Source organism: Elephas maximus, chromosome 8 (genome assembly GCF_024166365.1).
Source record: "Elephas maximus indicus isolate mEleMax1 chromosome 8, mEleMax1 primary haplotype, whole genome shotgun sequence".
Classification (NCBI taxonomy): domain Eukaryota; kingdom Metazoa; phylum Chordata; class Mammalia; order Proboscidea; family Elephantidae; genus Elephas; species Elephas maximus.
Window position 1 is genome coordinate 47,476,262 of NC_064826.1, and position 27,143 is coordinate 47,503,404.

At 40.2% G+C, this 27,143-nt stretch overlaps 2 protein-coding genes across 7 annotated transcripts in view; one reads left to right on the forward strand and one right to left on the reverse strand.

Moving 5' to 3' along the window:
- Positions 1-1,142: 1,142 nt before the first annotated feature.
- TMEM60 (transmembrane protein 60) lies at positions 1,143-5,847 on the reverse strand. 2 transcript variants are annotated; one of them, XM_049894306.1, is made up of 3 exons: positions 5,504-5,847; positions 4,302-4,360; positions 1,143-2,036 (listed from the first exon to the last, which is right to left on the reverse strand). In XM_049894306.1, the coding sequence occupies exon 3, from the start codon at positions 1,984-1,986 to the stop codon at positions 1,585-1,587; it is 402 nt and encodes a 133-aa protein (XP_049750263.1). In that variant the 5' UTR covers positions 1,987-2,036; positions 4,302-4,360; positions 5,504-5,847; the 3' UTR covers positions 1,143-1,584. The 2 variants fall into 2 exon arrangements, with proteins under 2 accessions (XP_049750263.1, XP_049750262.1); XM_049894305.1 differs by lacking the exon at positions 4,302-4,360 and having other exon boundaries at positions 1,145-2,036; positions 5,504-5,846.
- Positions 5,848-6,077: 230 nt separating this feature from the next.
- Positions 6,078-27,143, forward strand: part of PHTF2 (putative homeodomain transcription factor 2) — a 125,611-nt gene continuing 104,545 nt past the window's right edge. For 4 of the 5 annotated variants that reach the window (XM_049894298.1, XM_049894301.1, XM_049894302.1 and 1 more), the window contains exon 1: positions 6,078-6,242. The gene's annotated coding sequence lies outside the window, so the exon portion shown is untranslated. Of the gene's footprint in view, positions 6,354-27,143 lie in introns of all 5 variants that reach the window. The other variant, XM_049894300.1, reaches the window with a different exon arrangement.

The window sequence follows — 27,143 nt, forward strand, 5'->3', positions numbered from 1 at the left end:
TTTCCTGAAGAAAAAGGAGATTATACTTAGATAATACTTGCATGAATACAGCTTTTCCTGAACTACGAAACAGTCACAATTTAGATCCTCCTGGCTGGTTTCTCAGAGATGAAAACTTTCTCTTACTTTGAATCTATCTAATGATAGATTACAGACACCAAGTAGTTTGGATCTCTCAGTCAAATTAGGAATAGTTGATCAAGCCTGGAGCATTCAGTTCCCCATATTAACTATCCTTCTCAATCATATTTTTATATACCCAATATACTTATACCAATTAAAAGACAGACAAATATTTGCAGTTGATCAATTTTTATTTATTTAGCCTAGCTTTATAGCTTCAAATGCCTAACAATTAAACTGTATTGATTTGTGGTATTTTGGTAGAAACTTTGCCATGTTAGTTATCTTCACAAGGGAGAACTAGACCAAAATGCTATATTCAAGTAACTCCTCAAAGTATTAGCATTGAGCAATCACTTTCTTGTTAGATATTTTAAAAACAGAACAAACTACTATTTTACATTCTTCCCAGAGTTAAAAGTGAGAGCTGTATAGGGCAGGACCAATCATCCTGCTTTAGGCTTATAAGCCATATGAACCACTTTAGAATTCTTGTAAGTACTGCCACCTCTGCTTCTTTGGAGTTTATAAGTACCCTAGTAGGATGATTATTTAATTTTTCAATCAAGGACACTTCTAAAAGTGAAAAACCAAACCTGTTGCCATTAATTCTGACTCATAGCAAACCTACAGAATGGTGCAGAACTACCCCATAGGGTTTCTAAGGCTGTAATCTTTATGGAAGCAGATTGCCGCATTTTTCACCCGTGGAGCAGCTTGTGTATTAAACTGCTGACCTTTCAGTTAGCAGCTGAAGGCTTAACCACTGCACCACCAGGGCTCCTTTCTAAGAGTGAAAGGGGGCACTAACTCCCTGGGATGCTGGGACAACAGGCATAAAGTAGGCCTGTCCTGACCAAACCTGGATGTATGGTTCCCATAACTTTAGGAAGAATGTGCTTCTCTGTTTCAATATGCCACTTCCAACTCATCTGTCCCAAACAGAAGGCAGAGGTAATAATGAACTTAGGCTGATAAAAAGCTGTCAAACTCTCCGATTCTTTCTGAACCATAAACATGATATGACATCTGTAACTATTTCAGTAACTACTGGTAGTGTTTTTTCCCTTCATAAATTAGAAGCACATATGGCCATTTACTTTGGTCATAATGGGACCATGATACATTAAGCTCACGTATGTAGATTAAAGGTTTTATTTACTTACTTTAAATACCACCTACAACAGATTATTCAGGAGTCAGGTAGAAAGATGAGATCCAAAACAAACTTTATTTACATATGGGTAATAAGAACATTAATGACTTGAATACTGAATAATTAAATTTTGGGTTAATTAGAAGTCCATGATTTATTCACCAAGTCTATCTTAGGGAAGCAGTATAAAACTACATTTAGTATTTTTTCTCAGTTCTCTAGCACTCTTGAAGCTTGCAAAGATTCAGAACACTTTAATGATAGCTTGTTGAACGGCAATAAAAATGAGATGATGTATTTAGAATTCAGTCTCTCACAAAAAAGACGTTATATCCAAGTTCTGTCAAAGCCCCAGCCAGTAAGGCCCATAAAGGAATGAAGACATAGGACAGATTCATGGTAGTAAATTGTTCCAGTTTAGCACAGAGTGCAAGGCAGAAGGCTAATTTAAGTAACATTGCAATGAGGTACCAGGCTTTTTTTTTAATATTGTGTGATCCATGTCGAGGGTCAAAGCCAGACTTACACCGTCCAGCCATTTTCACAATCAGCATGACAAGAAGGATAGTATCAAATATCCAGACTGGAATAAATATGAGGAACCAGTTCCAAGGTGCCTTCTCGTCCAGTTTCAACACCAACATGATCAAGAAGAGTAATGTGAAAAGCCAGGTGAGTAGTACTCTCTGAGCCAAGGACATTCTCATTTAAACAGTTTAAAAAGGCTGTTGCAGAGTCCAAAAAAAGGATATATACCCTAAGAAAGGGGAAAAAAAGTCAAAATAGTTTTGATACCAGAAAAAAGAAAAAAAAAATCATTACTGAACAAAGCTGGCTCTTTCCCACTCTCAGATTTCCTAATTTTGAAAACACTCTACCATTCTTCCTTTCATAAGCTCTAAAACTTATAGCCTTCTCTCTTTGACAACATTCTATCCATAATTCTCTTACAACCCATGACAAAATACAACAAAATTTTTAATATACCTACTGGGTATAAGCTCTATTCAAGAACAATCTGTTCCTTTCCACTGCTATCCTTCAAGTCCAAGCACACATTGACTTTATTTCTGCACCTCAGGATGCTCTTAATTTATCTCCCTGCACATTTGCACATATGATATTCCACTCAATTTCAGGGAGTACTAAGAAAAACCATTCAAAATGGAAGTAGTGAAAGAAGAGGAGGTGGTATCAAGCCAGGAGAGGAGAGTTTTAACTGTAACTGTACTAATATAAATGGCATTGATAACATTGGATTTTCACATACTATGGGTCTTGCTTTCTTAATTAAATTCTCATTATCCCACTAAAGTTCTCATAAATATCTATTTTCTTCATCTAAGGTTTCTTTCTTTTAACAGGTATCCTCTCATTTTATTATTTTGGTTTGTGGTATGTATCATATTACCAATAATCAAGACCACTTTTGATGTTGTTTTGTGATTATTTGATAGTGAATTATTCTATAAAAAAAACCAAACCAAACTTGTTCCCCTTGATTCCAACTCATAGCGACCCTATAGGACAGAGGAGAACTGCCCCATAGAGTTTCCAAGGAGTGCCTGGTGGATCTGAACTGCTGACCTTTTGGTTAGCAGCCATAGCTCTTAACCACCATGCCACCAGGGTTTCCAAGAACTGTTCTACAATCAGACCTATTTCTTATATGCCTATTTCTGTTTTACTGATTTATATTTCTGTTTTGTACTAGTACTATATGACTGCTATTGTTGCTCTAGTATATACTGTAGTATCTGGAAGGCCTAGTGCCTACACTCACTCTTTTCTTTTCCAGAACATTTTCTACTCTTTTTGCCCTTTCATTTTCTTAATGCTAAAATTGCTAATTCTTTTTTAAACCTGAAATTTTCATTGGGAATGCATTAAATCTAAAATTTACTTAGGTATAAACATTTATTATAGTTAATATTCACATAATAGATTTACAGTCTGTTTCTACACATACTCGAGTTTTTTATACCAACCTTGTGGCCCTTTAGAAAAAGAACAAGTAGAAAAGGAAATGAGAAGACAGAGGGCATATAGTTGAGTGAGGAGTTAACAGAAGATAAAGAAATGGAAACTGTTGAGAACATGTTACACTCTTGAGGCATTTGGAGAAGAGAAGACAAAAGATAGACACGAGGTTGGGAAAGGAACAAGAGAAGGAATATTCAGGAAGGGAGGAAGAGAAGTATAATAAATTTAGAGAAATAAGCCACTGGGGAGTGATAAACTGCAAATAAGAAGATACTTGATGGAAAAAGGAAAAGAACAGAAGGTGGGAGATGGGAACAAAAGCACAGGTGGAGGGGGTTATCCTTTGGCATAGGAGTAAAGATGCAGTATAAGACAGAAAAGGTGAAGAAACTGGCAATAACATGAAAAGGACTAAACCGTCATAGTCGAGTTAATTCCAACTCATAGAAACCCTACAGAACAGGGCAGAGCTGCCCCACAGTGTTTCCACAGCTGTAACCTTTATGGAAGCAGACTGCCACGTCTTTCTCCACAGAGAGGCTGGTAGGTTCCAACTGCTTACCTTTTGGTTAGCAGCCAAGGGCTTTAAACAATGCACCAGCAGGGCTCCTCTGCCAATGACCAGGTAAACCAAATTACAAGACTAGTGCTCAATTGATTATAGTTTAGAATTAACTTTGATGTTCTCTGCTACATCTCTACTACTTTACATAGTTGGTGACTACCATTTAATGTTGCAAGACTATACATGTTTTATTTCAATACTTATGTATGAGTCCATAGACTAAATGAGAATCCTATAACTCCCTTTTCCCCTCTTATACCCATCTACTTGCACTGTTTATTCACCTAGTTGGCAGATGCTGCACACTGCAGTGCTTTTGCTCCTAGGAAGGCATTTGCCATGCTGCTTCTCCCTTCCTGGCCAGGGACATGTTTCAGAGATTTACTCGGAAGGCTGACATAATGAATTTGGAGCTGAATTGGGAAGGAGCGGTGTAGGGGTGTGTGCTGAATAATAACTACAAATGGATTTTACCTGTAAATTAAGTTTGTTCAGTCCTGATTGCCAATCTATCTGGCCTTGTTTTTGTGAACCTTTAAAAAAAAAAGGCTTATGATAATACACTTGCTTAAATATAACCTTTCCATCTAGCATCAAATGAGTCAAGCATTTTTTCTCATCTAGGAGAGCAGTGGCAAGTGGTCATAGAAAGGGTGGCTGCATTCACCACGGTTACGTAGGATGGGTGGTGAAAAGATGCAAAGAACAGTCTTATTGTGACTACAAACTTTATAATGTAAGATGCAACAAAGTTCTGTATGCATGTAAGACACCAAAATGTTCTCAAGGGAGCACTCTGCTGACATTTGAATGACACTTGGGAGAGCGGATGCTGAGCTACAATGAAGACATTTAAGACCCCAATTTTATATTTGTATCTTCACTAATTTAAGCAATCCTATTTATCTCCTCCTTCTACTCGTCTCAAGGGGCTGCAAACTCCAAAACAAAAATTAGCTCAACTAAAATATTCCTCTTTTGAGGTGGTTATTTCTTGTGTCTGGAAGACAGGTAAGTGTTCCTTCGCATGTTTCAAAATCGCCCTCATGTGAAAATCTAGAGGACCCTACCCACATCACCTGCATCTAGGTATCAGCTTTGAGTTGACTCATGAATTTATCTACTCTGCTTCCCACGCAACCCGCATGTCCCTTCTATCGCTAAGGCCGGTACTCTTCCAAGTGAACTCGCCTCATTCCAGAGTTTTACTTAATAAGCCCACAACACAATACTCCTTTTCACTGTGAAGCCCTTTCAAAAGGCCCGTACTGCAACAGCCTTCCCCAACTTAAGCATCCTTCACGAGAACACCGTTTTGCTGACAACCTATCCGATTCGGGCCTACTGGTTCCTAGGACTTCAGGACGCTCCTGAACTGTTCTTGTCCTTCGTCTGCAAACGCAGATCGTCCGCTCGCGATGCCCTGTCCGGACTCCCCCCATTCTGAGCTGTGGGCCCGGCACATTTTTGGAGCTGAGTGCGGTTCGTGGACGATACGATCCACCATGCACACAGAAGCCCTGTGGCCAAGCAGGCGTGTGTACGCGCCTGAGGCCCGGAGTATGAAGAGGTGAGGGGTGGCGGCACAGCCCGCGGGAGCAGCGGAAGGCCAGCGCCGGGTCTCTGGGGGAGAGTGCACTTCGGGGGTTGCTGGCCCGTCGAAGCCCCGGACTCACCTAACAGAGCCGCTGACCGGAGAGCGGAGAGGGGCGCGAAGATCAGGAAACCCGCCAGTTCGGATCCTTGGCCTTTTCCACACTTTTTCCCCCATTAAACCCAGAACCCATCACATTGTAACTTAAAAAAAAAGACTCAGTTCCGCCTCGCCAAACGACCACGGCGGACGCTCTCTCAGTTCTACCTCAGGGCCGCGCCCACATCCGGGGCAAATTCTCACCGCCCCCCAGGCCTACCCTATAGGCAGAAAAGACGCCAATCTGGGTTCAGAGGCCCTTTTCCCGCGGTAATTGGGCCGTTTGGTCGCCAGTGCAAACCAACCAACCTTTCCTCACATTCGGGTTCGACGAAACGGCGGCATTGAAAGACCTCCCGCCCCCAGACCCGCCTCTCTACATCCATTGGTTAGGAGGAAAGTCAGTCTAAACGCAGTCTTGATATTTCGTGGTCTTATTGGGCCCCTAGATGCCAATAAGACCAGCCACACTCGGCTCCACCCCCCGTGGGGCTCACGGCCTCGCCTCTCGCCCTACGCTCCAGTGGAGGGGGCGGGAGGGGTGGCACTGCAGGCTCCGGCGCAAAATCCTGCGGGAGAGGAGGTGGGGCGACGGCTCTGGAGGCAGCGCGTCTGCCGGCAGCGTTGTGTGGCTCCTCCGGCTCCCGCGGCGGCGGCGATCGCTACGGTGTCTTCTGCGCGCACCCTGGCCGCCTCCTAGCGGCAAGGCGCCCGCTCTTACGGTAGGAGCGGCATCACCTCCGCGCTTGGGTGGGCCGTGTGGAGGTCGTTAGGCTCTGACAGAATCCCTAGGATGGACAGGACGAGGGAAGAGAACAGCCGACGGGATTAAGGTGGGAGCTCCGGGGCCAACGCATCGCCCTCCGCCTCTGGTGACTTCCCCGGCAGCCATCGGCACCTGCGGGCAGGGGCGGGGGTCAGGCGCGTCCCCCTGCCATCTTTCGGCCGGCCGCGAAGGCTCAGCCTTCCTCCTCCCGAGCCCGCGCTGTCCTCAAGCCTTGAGGTTGACTGGCCGAAGCCCAGCGCAGACGCCGCCCCTCGGCCCCCTCCCTCGGCCCTTCTCCTTCTTTTCCTTCTCTTGGCATTGTGTCGGGGGGCGTCGGGGCCCAGGAGGGAGTGCAGACGATCGGGCGGCCGAGCTTGGGTGGGCGGGGGAGAGGTCAGCTAGCGGCCGGAGCAGCGGGCTCGGGAGGAGGGGGCGGCCCCGCGCGCCGGACGCAGGCTGGGAGGGTCGCTGCGCTGCACCGCGGAGTAGGCAACAGTTCAGTTTTCTGATTCCAACGCTGACTGCCGAGCGGGTGCTGAAATCTTACGCACCGGCCTTAAGCAATATTTGTAGTCTGGAAAAATATCGCGGTCCGTCAGCCTGCTTCTTCATCTTTTCTTGTATTTTGCCTGCCTGTTTGTTGGGTTAGTGACAGCCAGCGTTCTGGTATTGTTCCTATTGAGTCATGGCTTTCTAACTCAACACCTCCCTGTATAACTTCGGTGATCATTTTGTCACTAATATATCTATTTTTAGCCTGGCAACAACAAAGAACTGCTTTATATTAACATATACTGACTAGGGAAGGGAAACGCCGGTGGCGTAGTGTTTAAGAGATACGACTGCTAACCAAAAGGTCAGTTCGAATCCACCAGGCGCTCATTGGAAACTGTGGGGCAGTTCTTCTCTGCCCAGTAGTGTCGCTATGAGTCTGGGTTTGGCTTGTTTTTTTGGACTAGGAAAGTACAGAATCTGGACCCATTTATCAATCTCAGTATATACATACCGAGCAGTTTTTTAAATTCATGGCGAATGTATTGAATGTTTTGTAATTTACACTTGTTCCTGTACATCCTGCTTACTTCGAGATTATTTTGTTATATGTGGTGCTTTGGTTTTATAATTTTTGGTTAGCATTAGCCAACTAAGCCCCCCCCCCCAAAAAAAACCCGAACGTGTTGCCATTGAGTCGATTCCGACTCATAGTGACGCTATAGGACGGAGTAGAACTGCCCTATAGGATTTCCAAGGAGGGCCAACTTTCAGACATTTAAAAGAAAAAAAAAATTTTTCCCCCAAGACTATGGTTGTAGACTTAGTATTTGATCATCATTGTGGGGGTTATGTATTTTTTTTAATTTGTTTTCTCCAAAACCGTGGACTTCATTGTAACAGTTTTAATGTTGGAAGGGAGAATTCTGAGAATTTGGAAACTATGCGTTTTAGCCTAAAGAATTGTAATAGCAATTCGAAATTCTGACATTTTGCAGTAAGAGTTGCTAAGTTTTTGCGAAGGAAATGGGCATCCCCTGTGAGTTGTGGTGGCCTAGCCTCCACATTCCAGAGGGAAGAAATCTGGAGGTCTGGGGAGAATGAGCCGTGTCTGGGACTAGAAACGAGGTGTTTCCAGGAAAATTTCTTGTTCAGGAAATAGGCTGCTTCCCACACAGGTTGGTAGTCTGCATGCATCAGACAGCATTACGCTAGGTATTAGCAGGATTGGAAATGTTGTGTTGTAATTTTCACCACTTTACAATAGAGCACAAAAATGTGGTAAGCAAATCAAGCACAGTGTACAATAGAGACATACTTGGATAGTCAATCCTCCAAAGGTAGACTTCTTTTGAGTCCAAACTGGCACTGAACAGTTGAGTCTAGAAATGAAGGTGGCTTGAACAATTTTTTTATCATTATTATTTATTGTGCTTTAAGTGAAAGTTTACAAATCAAGCCAGTCTCTCATACAAGAACTCATACACACCTTGCTACGTCCTCCTGGCTGCTCTCCCCCTAATGAGACAGCATGTATTCTCCACCCTGTATTGCCCGTGTCCATTTAGTGAGCTCCTGCCCCCTCTGCCTTCTCATGTTACCTCCAGTCAGGAGCTGCCCACATAGTCTCACGTGTCTCCTTGAGCCAAGAAGCTTACTCCTCACCAGTATCATTTACCGTCTTATAGCCCAATCCAATCCCTGTCTGAAGAGTTAGCTTCAGGAATGGTTGAACAAATTTTAAACCACAGACCTTTTGGCTAGTTCCTTTACTGAAAAAGCCTCACTAGACTGAGCCAAAGGGACTTCAGGGCGGCATGTGGAAAAAATGAGGATCAAAAAGAATTGCATTGCTTGTGTATTATCTCATTTAATTGTTATAATCATAGGAGATAGATACTGTCATGGATTGAGTAATGTCCCCCCAAAAAATGTTTGTATCAGCTTGGTTAGGCCATGAGTACCAGTGTTGTATGATTATCCTCCATTTTGTGATTGTAATTTTATGTTCAGAGGATTAGGGTGGGATTGTAACACCACCCTTACTCAGGTCACCTCCCTGATCCAGTGTAAAGGAAGTTTCCCTGGGGTATGGCCTACCACCTTTTATCTCTTGAGAGATAAAAGGAGAGGGAAGCAAGCAGAGAGTAGGGACCTCACACCACCAAGAAAGAAGCACCTGGAGCAGAATGCCTCCTTTAAACCCGAGGTTCCTGCATAGAGAAGCTCCTAGTCTAGGGGAACATTGACAAGAAAGATGTTCCTCCAGAGCTGACAGAAAGCCTTCCCCTGGAGCTGACGCCCTGAATTTTGACTTTTAGCCTACTTTACTGTGAGAAAATAAACTTCTCTTAGTTAAAGCCATCCACTTGTGGTATTTCTGTCACAGCAGCATTAGATAACTAAGACAGATACTGTGATGACTGTCCTCCCTATTTTACAGATGAGTTAGGCTAACTTATTTGTGCAAGATTTCTCAGCTAGGAAGTTGGTAGAGGTGGAACTCACACCCAAGCAATCTGATTCTTAAACCTATTATTCCAGGTCATTATGTTTTACCACCACAGTAAAATTGGCTTCTTAGATACTTGTTAGAAGGATACTAATCCATGGAAAATGATGCAGCAAAGCCATAAACTGAATAGGAGGTTGAATGTTGTATGTATTCGATAACATATTGAGATCATTGTATAATGGGCACTGTGTTGAGGGATGTAGGGATGGAGTCACATTCTCTGTCTTTGAGGAGCATCTGTTTAATAGGAGGGAAAGATTTGAACAAATGTTGATAATACCACGTATACCATAAGAGAGTGCTTTCATGGAGAGAGAATTCATGTAAAGTTTGTACAGACTAGAGTTTGAATTCCTGTTCTGTTTTGTGACCATGGACATGATACCAAATCTCAGCTTCGGTTTCCTTATCTGTTAGGTGGAGAAAATAATACTGCAAAAAGTTGTATTGAACATGAAATAATAGGTAAAGTACTGGCATATGTAAGCCTTCAATACAGAAGAAAGAAAGAATAATTTTGCTTAAGAGAGAGTGAAAAAGGGGTTGGGAGGTTCGAGGAGCGATGCTATTGGAGCTTTAAAGGATGAGTAGTAGTTTCCCAAGATGGGGGATAGGGACATTCTACGAGGATGTAGCATAACAGGAGACAGGGTCTCAGAAAGGAATATGGATTGTTGAGGGAATGGCAAGTAATTGTAGAAAGTAGTTGTGAAGGCCAATTATAAACGGTAATTGTATATAAATATGTCTGGCCCAAGTGAGTGCTACCTAATTTTAGTGGTTGGAAATGGCATACTTAGAAAATAAAATTATAGGAAAATCTCAACAGTTTGTACATTGTGACATTGTTATTTAATATTTACCTTCTAACACATATTCCCGTTGTGCCAATTAAAACTCTCTTTTCCAACATGTAGGGCTAGGCAACTATTTATTATTTCATTCAGATGGATATTGTAAGTTGTAAATGAAGACTAACACTGCTAGAGGTATTTGCACCTAATTTGTGGACTACTGGGGGAATTATTTAAAAAAGAAGAACCTTAATGTGACTGTTGCTTATTTGGCCTCCCCTTAACCCCTTTACCTACCCCGTGTTCTCATAGAGTCAGTTTTGCAAGCTACCCTTTACGTACGTTGACTGTCTTTTCTGAAACTAAACTTTAGATTTGACGATGGGACAGAATGTTTTAAATCAGTGCTGTCCTTAAAAATCTGAAACAAAGTCCCATGTTTATACCTTCCTCTCAGGTTAGTAAAGAAACATAAATACATTGAATTTGTAAATGTGGAACATCACTTGATGACCAGAATCATATGACTAAGTTGAAGAGGTTAAATGACATGTAGGAAAGCTACATTTTTAGCCCAGCTTATCAGCCTCATATAAATTGCTAAAATGACACAAGATACAGAGGTGAGTTTTCAGAGGAAAAGATGATTACTTCCTAGAGTAGGTACAGCACTAAGAAAGAAAATATACTGGACTTCATTCTGAGTAGTGAACAGGAACTGGGACAGGAAATGGCTGTGGCTGAACTACTACCTGATAATCATAACATGATTAAATTTCACATTTAATGAGGGGAAGTAAGGGAAAAAAAGTGCTCATTATGCATCTTTGCAATTTCAGAAACAGTAGGCAAAAGGAGCTGCTAGTAGTATATCTACAGGAATTTCGAGGGTATGTAGTAGGCATTCATGTAATTGTTGAATGAAGCACCTTCATAAAATTTTTGATAAAAAATAATACAGATAGCAAAACACTTGTGAAATTTATGTGGCATAAGTTTTGGTACTCCGTAGACCTTGTTTCAAACCCCAATTTCTGCCATCCACCAGTTGTGTGATTTGGGGCTTATTATGTAACCTTTTTGAGGTTTACTTTTGCTTATTCATAAAATGGTGATAATACCTACTTTACAAGGTTTTAAGAATTAAAGGAGATAATGTATGTAAAGTACCTAACAGATTACCTGGCTTATAATACTTAAAAAATGGTTGGTGACCTTTTTGAATAAGTTATGTGTATATGTGTGTGTATGTATTTTTTTTAAGTGACAGTTCCTAGGTAATGTAGGTAGAAATAGAAAATGACAAACAAAACCTTAAAAGGAGACAACAGGATGTTAAATAGGTAACAGGAAGAGTTGAGTGAAGAATCATTGGTGCCACATACAGAAGAAGGGAAAAGACCCCGAGAGAGCTTTACATTTGCAAGTTTTTTTTTTTAGGAAGTTAGATTCAGACTCATTAAACCAGGTTGTTGTTGTTGTTGTTGTTAGGTGCTGTCTAGCCGGTTCCGACCCAATAGTGACCCTATTGGACAAAGTAGAACTGTCCTGTAGGGTTTCCGAGGAGCAGCTAGTGGATTTGAACTGCTGACCTTAACCAGGTAGAGTAAATAACCAAAAAGCAAACTCATTGCCATTTGACTCATGGCAACCCCGTGAGTTTTCTAGAACTGCTCCATAGGGTTTTCTTGTCTGTAATCCTTACAGATGCTGATCACCAGGCCTTTCTTCCACAGTGCTGGGGGTGGGTTCGAACCCCCAACCTTTAGGTTAGTAGTGGAGTGTAAACCATTTGTCTCACCCAGGGATCCAGAGTAAATAGAATTTTGCTATTTTAGATGAAGTCATAAGTGCATCACTGAAATAGGGTCTCAGTGCTGTGAATTAAGTGTACACATAGGGACCTCTAGAAAAACCAAAACCCACTGCTGTCGAGTCGGACCTCTAGTTTTCTCAAATCTCCTAACCACCTTCTTATTTATTCCTAATGTTCTTTTAACAGAGAAAAGCCATTAATTATACAATTCTAGAAAAGGCTTTAATTGCAAGTAATCTGGGAGATAGAGCAGATTAATTTTGTAACATAGATTTCCTCAGGGTTGATTCCATATATTCCATTTCCTGCTGTATATCTTTTGGGTTCTAAATGTGTGAATGTACCATATGTCCAAAAATAAACACATCTTCTTTTTCTCAAAATTGTTTTTTGTCGTGTATTCCCTTTCCAAAAGAATAGTTCCTCTAGTGTTCAAGCCAGGCATCATGGAGCATCCTTAATTTATTTTCCTTTCCACATCTTCTGTGTCCAGTCAGTCATTACATCTGGTCGTTCAATCTTTCAATCATTCCCTGTCCCAATACCCACCCAAGCACCCCCAATTTTTAAAAAATCTCCATTGCTACTGACTTAGATCTTTATCATTTCTCTTCTAGATTGTAATCTAGTCTCATATTAATCAATTATCTGCATAGCTACGTTCTAGAATAATTTTGCCAAAATGCTAACATTGGAAAAAGAAACAAAAACTGCCGATGAGTCAATTCTGACTCATAGTGACCCTATAGGACAGATTAGAACTACCCTGTAGGGCTTCCAGGGAGCAGCTGATGGGTTCAAACTGCGGACCTTTTGGTTAGCAGCCAAGCTCTTAACCACTGCGCACCAGGGCTCCACTAACATAATCATATCTAAATTATATCCTTAGTCATAACCATAATCATATCCTTATAAAAATTATATCCTTAGTACTTGCACATGATAGTTAATAAATATTTAATACTTCCATGATACCTTAAGCTTCAGACAATTCTATGTACTTGTATATCCAGGCCTGGACTTTTCTTTGAATAAAGAATTTTAACTACAAATTTAATTTCTTTAATAAACAGGAGAATATTCTGTTGACCTATTTCTTCTTGAATGAGCATTGGTAGTTTGTGTCTTTTAAGGGATTTGTCTGTTTGAGTTGTTAAATTCATTGGTGTAAAGTTGTTTATAATATTCCCTTATTTTTAATGTCTGTAAGATCAGTAGTGGTGTTTTCTTGTTCTCGATACTGGTAATTTGTGTTTTTTCTCTTTTTTCCTGATTAGTCTGGGTACAGGTTTATGTGTTTTATTGATCTCAAAGAACCAGTTTGTGGTTTTCTGTCTTAATTTTCTGTTCTCAATTTCACTGCTATTCTTTATTGTTTCCTTTCTACTGCTAACTTTGAGTCTTACTTGCTCTTGATTTGCTGGAATCTTGAGGCTTAGCTCATTAATTTGAAGACTTTTTTCTCTTCTAATACTAAGTGTTTCATACTATAAAATTCCCCTGTAAATAATGCTTTAGCTGCATCCCCCAAATTTTGGTATATTGTGTTTTTATTTTCATTTAGTTCAAGATTCTTGCTAATTTTGTGTGTGTTGTTTGATTTCTTCCTTGACACCATAGGTTATTTAGAAGTATGTAGTCTAGTTTTCAAATATTTGGGGAGGGGTCGGCGTTCTAGTTATTTTTCAGTTATTTCTAATTTAATATCACTGTAGTGAAAGAACAAACAGTTGTATGACTTGAATCATTTTAAATTTATTGGAGACTCGTTTTATGGCCTTAATTATAGTCAGCGTTTGTAAAATGTTCCATGTTTGCTTGAAAAAAGGTTGGGTGGAGTATTCTATAAATGTCAATCAGGCTAAGTTGATTGGTAGAATTATTCAGATCTTCTATATATATCCTTAATGGTTTTCTGTCTACTTATTCTACCAGTTTTTGAGAGATGGGTGTTGAAACGTCTGACTAGAGTTGTGGATTTGTATATTTTTTCTTTCAGAAACTAATATTGTTCTATCGGTTTTTGTTACATGTATTTTGAAGTTGTGTTATTAGGTGCATACATATTAAGGATTGTTATGATCTCTTGATGAATTGGATCCCTTTATCATTATGAAATGTCCCTCTTTGTATCTGTTAATAATATGCTTTGCTCTGAAATCTACTTTGGCTATATAGCTCTTCTGGCTTTCTTTTGATTAGTATTAGTATTAGTATTAGTATTAGTATTAGTATTAGTATTAGTATTAGTATTAGTATTAGTATTAGTATGGTATATATTTTTCTGTTCTTTTCTTTTTACCTGTTTGTGTCTTTATATTTAAAATGAGCTTCTATAAAAAAAAAAAATTTTTTTTTTCTATATAGACAGCGTATAGTTAGGTCTTGCTTTTTTATCCAGTCTCCTAATAATCTACTGTTTTATTTGAAGCTATTTAATTGAGGGTATAATCACATTTGCATTTAATATGATTATTGCTGTGGTTGAGTTTAAAGCTACTATCTTGCTATTTGTTTTATATTTGTTCCACCTCTTTGTGTTCTTTGCCTTCTTTTGGATTATTTGGAGTATTTTTCTGTGATTCTATTTTGTATTCTCTCTTGGCTTATTATCTAATAGTTTTTTTTTTTTTTCTGGTTGTTTTTTAATGGTAAGTATACATCTTTAACTAATCACTGTGTGTTTTCTTATAGCACTTCATATATAGTATAAGAACCTTATAATAGTATACTTTGCATCAGAATTGGAATACGTGTATGGCCGAATTGTATCCTTTCACCTTACTTATTCAATCTATAGCTGAACATACATTCAGAGAAGCTGGACCGTATAAAGAAGAGAGCGGCATCCGGATTGGAGAAGGACTCTAACAACCTGCGATATGCAGACGACACAACCTTCCTTGCTGAAAATGAAGACAACTTGAAGCACTTAGTGATGATGGTCAAAGACTACAGCCTTCATTATGGATTACACCTCAACATAAAAAAAAATCCTCAGAATTGGACCAATAAACAACATCATGATAAATACAGGAAAATATCCAAGTAGTCAATGATTTCATACTACTTAGGTCAACAGTCAACAACCATGGAAACAGCAGTCAGAAAATCAGATGACATATTGCATCGGGCAAATCTGCTGCAAAAGACCTCTTCAAAGGATTAAAAAGCAAAGATGTCACATTGATGACTAAGGTGTGCCTGACCCAAGCCATGGTCTTATCAGTCGCCTCATATGCCTGCAAAAGTTGGGTAGTGAAAAAGGAAGGCAGAAGAACAATTGATACATTCGAACTCTGGTGTTGGCAAAGAATGTTGAATATACTTGTGTGCCATCGAGTTGATTCCAACTCACAGTGACTATAAAGGATAGAGTAAACTGCCCCGTAGCGTTTCCTAGGCTGTAATCTTTACAGGAGCAGATTGTTAGGTCTTTTCTCCTGCCGAGCTGCTGGTAGGATTGAACTGCTGACCTTTTGTTAACAGCAGAGTGCTTTAACCATTGTGCCATCAGGGCTCGTTATTGAATGTACCATGGACCGCCAAAAGAATGAACAAATCAGTCTTAGAAGAAATACAACCAGAGTATTCCTTACACATGAGGATGGTGGGACTTCAGCTTGCTTACTTTGGATATGTTATGAGTAAAGACCAGTGCCTGGAAAAGGACATCATGTTGGTAAAGAAGAAGGCCAACAAAAATGAGGGAAATCCTCAGTGTGATGGATTGGCACGATAACTGTAACGATGGACTTTGGTGTACCAGTGATCATGAAGATGGTGCAGTACCAGGCAACACTTCATTCTGCCATACATAAGATACATAAGGTCGCCATCACTCAGAGCTGATTCAATGGCAGCTAACAACAGCGTACTTCCATTTCCCCTCTCTTGCCTTTGTGCTATTGTTATATATTTTACTTCTACGTATGTTATAAATCCCACAATATATTGGTTTTTGTTTGTTTTGAACAGTTTTAAAGAGATTTGAAAATAAGGGGGAAAACACTCATGTATTTACCCACATGCTTACTATTTCTAGTGCCCCTTCATTCCTTTGGGTGGATCCAGATTTCCATTTGGTATCATTTTCCTTCTGCCTGAAGGGCTTTCTTTAACATATATGGTACTACTGGACTGCCGTTGATGCATTCTTTCAGCTTTTGTATATCTGGAAAAAAAATGTTTCTATATATATATACTACTTCATTTTTTAAATATATTTTTGCTGAGTATAGAATTCTAGTTTGACAGGTTTTTGTTTGTTTTTCTGGTACTTTAAAGATGTTGTTCCATTAGCTTCACATTTGCATTCTTTCTGACAAGAAATCTGTGATTTTTAACTTTACCCCTATATACATGAAAAACCCATTGCCATTGAGTTTGTTCTGACTCATAGTGACCGTATAGGACAGAGTAGAACTGCCCCATAGGGCTTCCAAGGCTGTAATCTTTACAGACTGCCACATCTTTTTCCCGTGGAACTGCTGGTGGGTTGGAACCACTGACCTTTCAGTTAGCAGCTGAGCACTTTAATCACTGTGCCACCAGGGCTCCTCTGTATAAATAAAATGTCTTCTTTCATTTAACTATTTTTAAGATTACCTCTTATGAATGGTTTTAAGCACTTATATTATGATGTGCCTTGGTGGAGTTTTCCTCATGTTTCTTGTGCTTGGAGTTTGTTGAGTTTCTTGGATCTGTGAATTTATTATTTTCATCAGATTTAGAAAAATCTTGCCCATTATTCAAACATTTTTGTCGTGCCTCCTTTCTGTAACCTCTCTTTATGGTACTCCAGTTACACGTATATTAGGCTACTTGATATTGTCACACAGCTAACTGATGGTCTGTTGGCCTTTTTTTTCCCCCAGTCTTTTTTTCTCGTGTTAAATTTTGATTAATTTCTATTAATATGTCTTCAAGTTCACTAACCTTTTTGGTATTTCTCACCTGTTATTAATCTTATCCAGTATATTTTTATTGTGAGATATTATATTTTTTATCTCTGTAAGTTTGATTGGAATTATGTTTAGAACTTCCATGTCTTTCCTTAACATGCTGTCTTAGTTATCTAGTGCTGCTATAGCAGAAATATCTCAAGGGGATAGCTTTAACAAAGAGAAATTTATTCTCTCACAGTCTGGTAGGCTACAAGGCCAAATTCAGGGCATCAGCTCCAGGCTTTCTCTCTCTCTTGGCTCTGGAGGAAGGTCTTTGTCATCAGTCTTCCCTTGGTCAAGGAGCTTCTCATCACAGCAACCTTGGGTCCAAAGGACACGCTATTCTCCTGACTTCTGTTTCTTGGTGGTATGAGGCCCCCCTCTTTCTCTGCTTGCTTCTCTCTTCTATATCTCAAAAGAGATTGACTTTTGACAAAATCTAATCTTGTAGATTGAGTCCTACCTCATTAACATAACTGCCGCTAATCCCACCTCATTAATATCATAGAGGCAGGATTTATAACACATAGGAAAATCACATCAGATGACAAAATGGTGGATGATCACACAATACTTGGAATCATGGCCTAGCCAAGTTGGCACACATTTTTGGGGGACACAATTCAATCCGTAACACATGCTCATGCTTTCTTCTACCTTCTTAAATATATGGAGACTGTTTTGAGCGTTTCTTTATCTTGATTTATTTTTGCAATTTCCCTGTCTGGGTTGACCTATGATTGCTCTGTCCAGCATTCTAGTCTTGGGTTGATACCTGATATTATTGTTTTTCTAAGCAAAGAACTCCCTTTAGTATCTCTTGGAGTTTCGGTTTGGTTCTTGCGAATTCTCTAACCTTCTGTTTATCTGGAAATGTCCTAATTTCACCTTCATATTTTGAGAGAGAGTTTTGCTGGATATATGATTTTTGGCTGGCAGTTTTTGTCCTTCAGTGCTTTATATAAGTCATCCCATTGCCTTCTTGTCTGCGTGGTTTCTGCTGAGTAGTCTGAGCTTATTCTTATTGACTCTCCTTTGTAGGTGACTTTTCGTTTATCCCTAGCTGCTCTTAAAATTATCTTTGGTTTTGGCAAGTTCGATTATAATATGTTTTGGTGACTTTCTTTTAAAATCTACTTTATGTGGAGTTTGATGAGCATCTTCGATATCTTCTCATCTTTTACTATATCGGGCAAGTTTTCTACCAACAAATCTTCAACGTTCTCGCTGTATTTTCTGTTATCCCTCTCTGTTCTGGTACTCCAATCACTTGTAGGTTATTTCTCTTGATAGAGTCCCACGTGACTCTTAAGTGTTCTTCATTTTTTAAAATTCTTTTATCTGATTTTTCTTTGAATACATTGGTGCCAGGTGCTTTATCTTCAGGCTCACCAATTCTGCCTTCCACTTGCTCGATTCTGCTCCTTTGACTTTCTATTGACTTGTCTAATTCTGTAATTTTATTGTTAATCTTCTGAATTCCTGACTGCTGTCTCTCTATAGATGCTTGCAGCTTATTAAATTTTTCATTATGTTCTTGAGTAACCTTTTTAATTTCTTCAACTGTTTTATCTGTGTATTCCTTGGCTTGTTCTGCATATTGCCTGACCTCCTTCCTGATGTCTTGAAGGGTTCTGTATATTAATCTTTTGTATTCTGCATCTGGTAATTCCTGTAGGGCTCTTGCATCTAGAAGATCCCTTGATTCATTGTTTTGAGAGCTTGTTATAGTGATCATGGTCTGTTTCTTTATGTGATTTGATTTTGACCGTTGTCTCTGTGCCATCTATAAGTTACTGTATTAGTTTTGTTTTGTTTACTCATCCTAGCTTCTTGCTTTGTTTTGTTTTGATATGCCCAAATGGGTTGCTTGAGTGAGCTAGCTTGATTATTTTCTCCTTTGAAGCTCTAACGTCCTGTCACTAGATGGTTAGAGCTGTTATTGGGTATATCAGTCTAGGAATGCATTTACTTTTCTTGTATGGATTCAGCTCAGGTGTCCAGGTAGCTGGTTATCACGTGTGTGGTACAGGCTGTGTCCCACAGTCTTAGAGGGGCAGGGCTTATTTGTGTAGGTACCGGTATCTGATTGCAACAGGGAGTCACGCTTTGAACAAGGCAAGGGGCTGAGAATCATCCCCCAGGTGACTCTGAGGAATGCCTGTCCCTCTTCCCTACAGCATACAAGTGGGTGGGTTCTGGAGACGAACCATGAGTACCCAATGCTTTTGATTATAAGGACTGGGAGGTACCAGTTATCCTTGGACCCCTGTTGTGGGTGGTTGGGTGACCTGAGTGGAACCACCAGTCCTTAGGCCCCTGATGTGGGTAGGTGAGGACCCTGTTTAATAGGCAGTGTGATGTCAGTCGTCAAACACCCACCTCTCCACCACACAGCTGAAACAGTTGCAGTCTGCCAACAAGGCCTATTCTCATGAAATAGGCCCACACAGGTCCATGCAGGGCGGAAAGGTATTCAAAGTCCACAGACCGTTTATTCCTGGACAGGAGCCGCTTCTGTCCAGAGCTCCCCAGGCTAGTGGAGCTGGCAAATTATCTTTTCCCTCAACTGCAAATTTATTACTTCTCTATGGCCGAGAGAATGGCTCCAGGTGCTCAATAGGGCCTATCTCAGGCCCGGGAAAACCAACACCCTCTGAAGCTGGCTTGGTGGTGTGGGACGTGGTAAAATATACACAAAAACTTAGCTTTTGTTGAGAGTGCCTTTCTTCTCTGGTTCCGAAGGTTGAGTAGGCTGTGTGGCTGGCTGCTTCTGCCTGAGGAAACTGCGGCCGAACACTACCACCAGCCCGCTGCAGCCACTCTCAGGAATGGTGCCTGAGGAATCCCAGCGATTCAGGTCCAGCTCTTCTCTCCGTTTCTGAATTGTCTGTCCCTCCCCCTGCTGCTCAGTCCATTTTCTAACTTAGCCTTTGATGTTTGGGGCTCCTAGCTTGTTATAAATATAATGGTTTCACTTGTTTTTTTAGGTCTTTGTTGTAAGAGGGATCGTCAGAAGCATCTGGGTATTCTGCCATCTTGGCCCATCCTCTTCTGCTTTGATTTCTTGACTGCTGCTGCCATGGGCATTGATCGTGGATCCAAGTAAAATGAAATCCTTGACAACTTCATTATTTTCTCCATTTATCATGGTGTTGGTTTTTGTTAAGATTTTTGTTTTCTTTATGTTGAGGTGTAATCCACAGTGAAGGATGTAGTTTTTGATCTTCATCAGTAAGTGCTTCAAGTCCTCTTCACTTTCACCAAGCAAGGTTGTGCCATCTGCATATCACAGGTTGTTAATGTGTCTTCCTTCAATCCTGACGTCATGTTGTCTTAGGCTGGGTTCTTGAGAGAAGCAAAACTAGTGGGGTAGGGGTGTGTGTGTGTGTGTGTGTGTGTGTGTGTGTGTGTGTGTGTGTAGACAGATTTATATCAAGGAAATGGCTGTCACACTTGTAGAGGCTGCAAAGTCCCAAGTCCATGGGTCAGGCATGAGGCCGGAGGCTTCTCCTGATTCAGTTAGCTATGGGGGCTGGTGAACCCAAAATTGGCAGGTCAAGTGGCAGGCTCCTGGCTCATGTCCCAAGAACTGGAAGTCAAATGATGACGAACCGGATGCAGGATCCAGGGCAAGCCAAAGCTAGTGAGCTTTGCCAGAAATTTCATATATATTTGATGTAGGCCACACCCCAGGATACTCCCTTTCATTACTGCCAAACCACTGAGAATCATGGCCCAGCCAAGTTTGACATACAACCTTAACTAGCACGCACACTATTCTTCATAATAGTCCAGCTTCTTGGATTATTTGCTCAGCACTTAGATGGCTAAAGGATACAACCCTGACACACACCTTTTCTGATTTTAAACCACACAGTATCCCCTTGTTCTATTCAAATGATTGTACCTGGATGAGCACAATTAATTGTTCTGGAATTCCCATTCTTTGCAGTGTTACTCCTGATTTGTTAAGACCCACACAGTTGAATGCCTTTGTGTAGTGAGTAAAACAGGTGAACATCTTCCTGGTGTTTTCTGCTTTCAACCAAGATTCATCTGACATAAACAGTGTTGTTCCTCATTCTGTAATGCCTTCTGAATCCAGCTGGAATTTCTGACAGTTCCCTGACATTGTACAGCTTCAGCCATATTTGAATTGTTTTCAGCAAAATTTTGCTTTCTTGTGATATTATTGATATTGTTCCATAAATTCCACATTCTGCTGTATCACCTTTCTCTGGAATGGGCATGTATTTGGATTTCTTCCATTTAGTTGGCCAGGTGGCTGTCTTCCAAATTTCTTGGCATAGGTGAGCAAGCGCTTCCAGTGTTGAATCCTTTTATCGAAGCATCTCTATTGGTGGTGTCAATTCCTGGAGCCTTGTATTTCATCTATGCCTTCAGTGTAGCTTGTACTTTTCAGTACCATCAGTTCTTGATCATATGCTACCTCCTGAAATGGTTGAATGTCAGCCAGTTCTTTTTGGTACAGTGACTGTGTGTATTCCTTCTTTTTTTTTGGACACTTCCTGTGTCACTGAATTTTTTGCCCATAGAATCCTTCAGTATTGCAACTTGAGTCTTGGATTTTTTCTTCAGTCCTTTCAGGTTGAAAAATGCTGAGTATGTTCTTCCCTTTTGGTTTTCTAACTCCAGGTCTTTGCACATTTCCTTATTGTGATGGTTAAGATTGTGTGTCGCCTTGGCTGGGCCATGATTCTCAGTGTTTTGGCAGTTGTAAAATGTTGTGATTACATCCCTGTTGAGATTCGATGTGTGATCACTTCCATGATGGGATCTGCTATGAGTAACAATCAGTTGAAGGGGAGTTTCCTTGGGCATGTGGCCTGCATCAGGTGTGGGTGGACAGTCAGGCAAGGCTTGGGGGATTTTGCTTGTTCAGAATTCTGCAACTGTTTCCTGTTTGCCTGACCTCCGGTCCTTCGGACTTGAGCTAGCAGCTTACCTGTGGTCTTGCCTGCCAGTCTTGGGATTTGTTGATCTTCACAGCCTGTGAACAACAGCCCTGCTCTCCGGCCTGCCAGTGTTGAGTTTGCCAGCCCTTGTGGCTACGTGAATCAGGAGAAATCTCTTTCCTGACCCATGGACTTGGGATGTTACAGCCTCTACAACTACATGAGCCGTTTTCTTGATATAAATCTCTCTCTTTTATATATATTTACATGCTTTACTGGTTTTGGTTCTCTAGAGAACCCAGCCTAAGACAGTAATATTTTATCTCATTTAGCTGCCCTTTGAAATATTTTTTTTCTTAATTTTTATTGTGCTTTAAGTGGAATTTTACAAATCAAGTCAGTCTCTCACACAAACTTATACACACCTTGCTACATACTCCCAATTGCTCTCCCCCTAATGAGACAGCCTGATCCCTTCCTCCACTCTCTCTTTTTCTGTCCATTTCTCCAGCTTCTTACCCCCTCTACCCTCTCATCTCCCCTCCAGGGAGGAGATGCGAACATAGTCTCAAGTGTCCACCTGATCCAAGAAGCTCACTCCTCACCAGCATCTCTCTCCAACCCATGGTCCAGCCCAATCCCTGTCTGAAGAAATGGCTTTGGGAATGGTTCCAGTCCTGGGCCAATAGAAGGTTTGGGGGCCATGACCACTCCGGGGTCCTTCCAGTGCCCTTTGAAATCTTATGTTCAATTCTTTTACTTCATCATTTCTTCCATTTGCTTTAGGTACTGTTCATTCAAGAGCAAGTTTCAGAGTCTCTTCTGACATCCGTTTAGGTCTTTTCTTTCTTTCCAGTCTTTTTAATGACCTTTTATTTTCTTCATGTATGATGTCCTGGATGTCATTCTACAACTCTTCTTGTATTCTATCATTAGTGTTCAGTGCATCAAATCTATTCTCGAGATGACCTCTGTGTTCAGGTGAGATATACCCTAGATCATACTTTGGCTGTCACGGACTTGTTTTAATTTTCTTCATTTTCAACCTGAGCTTGCACATGAGCAGTTGGTGGTCTGTGCCACAGTTGGGCCCAGGCCTTGTCTTGACTGATGATGTTGAGATTCTCTGTTCTCTCTTTCCACAGATGAAGTCCATTTGATTCCTGTCTATGCTGCCCGGTGAGGTCCACATACATAGTCGTCATTTATGTTATTGAAAAAAGGCATTTCCAGTGAATAAGTTGTTGGTTTTGCAGAATTCTGTCATGTGATTCTCTGCATTCTTTCTGTCACTATGAGCATATTTTCTAATTACTGATGCTTACTTTATGTTTCCAACTTTTGCATTCCAGTCACCCCTAATTATCAGTGCATCTTAATTGCATGTTTGATCAATTTCATACTGCAAAAGTTGGTAAAAGTCGTCAATTTCTTCATTATTGGCCTTAGTGGTTGGTGCGTAAATTTGAGTAATAGTCGTATTAACTGGTCTTCCTTGTAGCATGAACATGTATATTTGGAAACCCAAGTGGCTAGACTGTAGGTTATGTATACAGATGGGAGGTGAAATCGGTTAGATGAGAGGTCCTTCATGAAAAAGAAGGTAGAGATGATGGATGCTAATGACTGTAAATGTAGCCAGTCTGTGGTCAGGTTGTAAAAGAAGGGGTCTTGTACACTGTGCTGATTAAACTCTTAGGCAGTTAGAAATCATTAGAGATTTGTAAGCAGACAAGGAAAGTGATGACATTGGTATTTTAGAAAGCTAAATGGTGAAAGCGAAGAAACAATAACAGACTATTAGAGTAGTCTTAGTAATGGATCATGTGGGCTTGCACCAGGATTGTGGTAGTTGAACCATAGAGGGGTTGTATGGGACATGTTTCATAGGTATCACCAATATAGTATATTAATATATTCCTTCATATTTATTGAATGGCTCCTAATTAAAAAAAAAAAAAAAAAAAGCGTAGCACTGTTACAGAAATACCTCACAGGGAGAGGGAGCAGTTGGCAAGCATAGAAGACACGTTATTTGAGTAAAAATATGTTAATGTTTTTCTAATTTTACTCAATAGCATCTTTGATGATGAGATATAGTTAGCAATTCTGTCTTTAAATTAAATCATTTTGAAAATCTACTAACTCTAAGCCGTTTGGGTATCATTTAGTTCCTTACTAAGGAGCCCTGGTGGTGCAGTGGTTAAGTACTTGGCTACTAACCAAAAAGCCAACGGTCCAAACTCACCAGCCACTCTGCAGGAAAAAGATGTGGTAGTCTGTTTCCGTGAAGATTTCCAGCCTTGGAAATCCTGTGGGCCAGTTCTTCTGTGTTCTATGAGATCGCTATGAGTTGAAATTGACTCAAACGCAATGGGTTTGGGTTTTTTGTTTGTTTGTTTGTTTGTTTGTGTAGTACATCACTATTTTGACAAAGAGTAGCTGGAGCATTGATTTGGTTAATGTTTCTACTGGAGGCCAGTAATAAAAAAACCAGTTGCCATAGAGTCAACTCTGACTCTCGGTGATCCCAGGTATGTCAAAATAAAACTGTGGCTCATAGGGTTTTCAATGGCTGATGTTTTTGATAAGCAGATTGCCAGACATTTCTTCAGAGGTGCCTCTGGGTGGACTGAAACCTCCAACCTTTTAGTTAGTAGGCAAACATATTAACTGTTTGCACCACCCAAGGACTCTGAGGCCGGTAATAGCATATCCTTATTTGAGTAGAGCCTGATTGGTTGATGGTAAAACTATATTGTGAACAAGTGAGGAAGTAAAACTTTTCAAGTGAATCATTATTTATTTTTCCAGGTGGCACAACAATAAAATAAAACAAGAAACACTAACCCAGTACACTATCAATTAGATTTTTAAAGGACCTTTTAAACATTAGAAAGAATGCTCAAGGGATAGTAAAGTTTTTGTGAACACATGCTAAAGTTAAAGAACCCTGAAATTTAAAAAGTTGCTTTAAAGGATTCTCTTATATTTGACAGTAGTGCAAATCATTTCTAGTAGTACAGGTTTGGAGAGAACTTACTAACCTAAATTTTTTCTTAGACTGTGTATATCCTCTTGCCTGAAATATACTAAGCAATGGTTCCAATTAAGAAAACAGAAATTACAGATATCCTTATTATGAATTGGTATAATGGAAAATGTATAGCTCTATTTATTAGACCTCATTTTGCTTTTCATTTTTCTATCCTAACTTTGAAAACAACTTGGAACATACAGTGTATGGTGTTTACACCTCACAATTCCAAAAAATATTATCCTCATTTCAGCTGAAGAATTTAAACCTTTCCAAGAGATTGTGACAGTTTATAGGTCACAGGATTTGAAAGTAGCAACCCTGAAAGTAGAAGGCCTCCTGCCTGTGCCGTGTTCTTTCTACCAGAGTTTCACTTTTTTTTTTTCAGAACTTTCATATCAGTATTAGAAGTTTGATTTGAACCTCAGCATCTATTACCCTCTTAAGGGTAGAGCAGATTTGTTCCCAGAGTCTGAGGTCTAAGAATTGTTTGTTTTAGCTGTGGAGGAAGCGCTGAGTTATATTTAACTTGAGCATTTAGGAATGGAGTTGGACTAGACTTGTTAGGTTTGAATTTAACTCATTTTCATTGGACATTTTAGTTCTGCAAATAGTTATATATTGGTTAATTGAATGACATACCAGTAAGTATAATTAGTCATGTCAATGGTTCTTCACAATGTGTTAGTACCTTTTAATGTTAGGAAAGAGTATGTTTGTGTGTTTATTTGGGTTGTGTTGGGGTAGTACAGGAGTCAGACAGGCAGAATTTTCAACTCTGGCTCTTAGAGTCATTAATTTGTGATGACACTTTGGTTGGAAACTTAGTAATTTGGGTTGTAAACGTTTGTGCAAAATATAGACCAAAAGCTATAGGAGAGTTCAGAACTAGTAAAGACACTGGCCTGCTCTTAAAGAACTTATGGATAGGGACAGGGGCACGTACAGATGAGTACACAAAAATCTATAAAAAATAGGATATATTCAGTATAGTGGGGGCACAGGGCAGATGAGAAATTCTGAATGGGAGAATTTGGGAGAAACTTGTTGATAAAGTGGGATTTGGAGGCTTTATCAAAATCTTGTTTTGGAAAGAGAGAAGCAGTGTTAATTTTGGCACAGAGGTAGAAAAGTGTAGGAAGTATGGTATAGTTGAACGTAAGATATATTGGAAAACTGATGAGCAATCATGTTGGGCAAGTAGATAAGGGACCAGGTTGTAGAGGGTCTAAATATAAGGGTTATGGATTTTATTCTGTAAGCAGTAGGGAGTGATAGAGGATTGCTGAACAAGGTACTAACAAGATCAGAGCTTGAGGAGGTTAGCATAACTACCTTTTAAAAATAACACGTTTTCCATTTTGTCTGAAAGTTTCTACTATGTTAAGTTCCATGTGTGTAACGTTGATTTAACTAATACTAACATTTTCAGCTGTGTTAGTAAAGGAATTCCAAGGACCTCCTATAGATTATTGGAGTTGTTATTTAGGTTTAACCTTTTTTTAAAGAGCTGTGGAATGTTTGGGTAGACGGCATTGGTGAGAAACTGAGACCCAGACAGCTCAGTAACTTATTTAAGAGCATGCAACTCTTAGTGTCAGACCTGGGTCTAGCACCTAATCCTTCTGATGTTTAAAGGCATTGCTTTTTCTTTGCAATGCTCCCTCTACCGCATGTTACACTATACTGGTATTTAGGGAGGCACAAAGGAAGAATTCCGCCTCTTTTTTCCTCAAGAGTGTTTACATATGACCAAGTGACCAGGGGGGTTATATTGCCTCGCATTTTTATTTAAGTGCTTTGTTTATGAGTACAGATCATGCTGGAAGGGAGAGATCAAGCTTCAACATTTTTTAATCCAAAAGAGCACTTGTAAGAAGCTTCACCTTGCAGGAAGTAGGATTTTTTTTTTCTTTTATTGTGCTGTAAGTGAAAGCTTATAGCTCAAGTTAGTTTCTCATACAAAAATTTATATACACATTGTTATGTGACCCTAGTTGCTCTCTCTGTAATGTGAGGGCACACCTCATCCCTCCCCCCACCCCCCCCAATTTCCTGTGTTCACTTAACCAGCTCCTGTCCCTTTCTGCCTTCTCATCTTGCCTCCGGACAGGAGCTGCCCATTTAGTCTCATGTGTCTACTTGAACTAAGAAGCACACTCTTCATGAGTATTCTTTTATGTCTTATAGTCCAGTCTAATCTTTGTCTAAAGAGTTGGCTTCAGGGATGGTTTTAGTTCTGGGTAAACAGAGTCTGGGGGCCATGTCTTCCAGGGTTTCTCCAGTCTCCGTCAGACCATTAAGTCTGGTCTTTTTACTAGAATTTGAGTTTTGTACC

Coding starts and splice junctions, on each gene's coding strand:
- TMEM60 (XM_049894306.1), bottom strand. CDS start 1,986: ATGAGAATGTCCTTGGCTCAGAGAGTACTACTCACCTGGCTTTTCACA.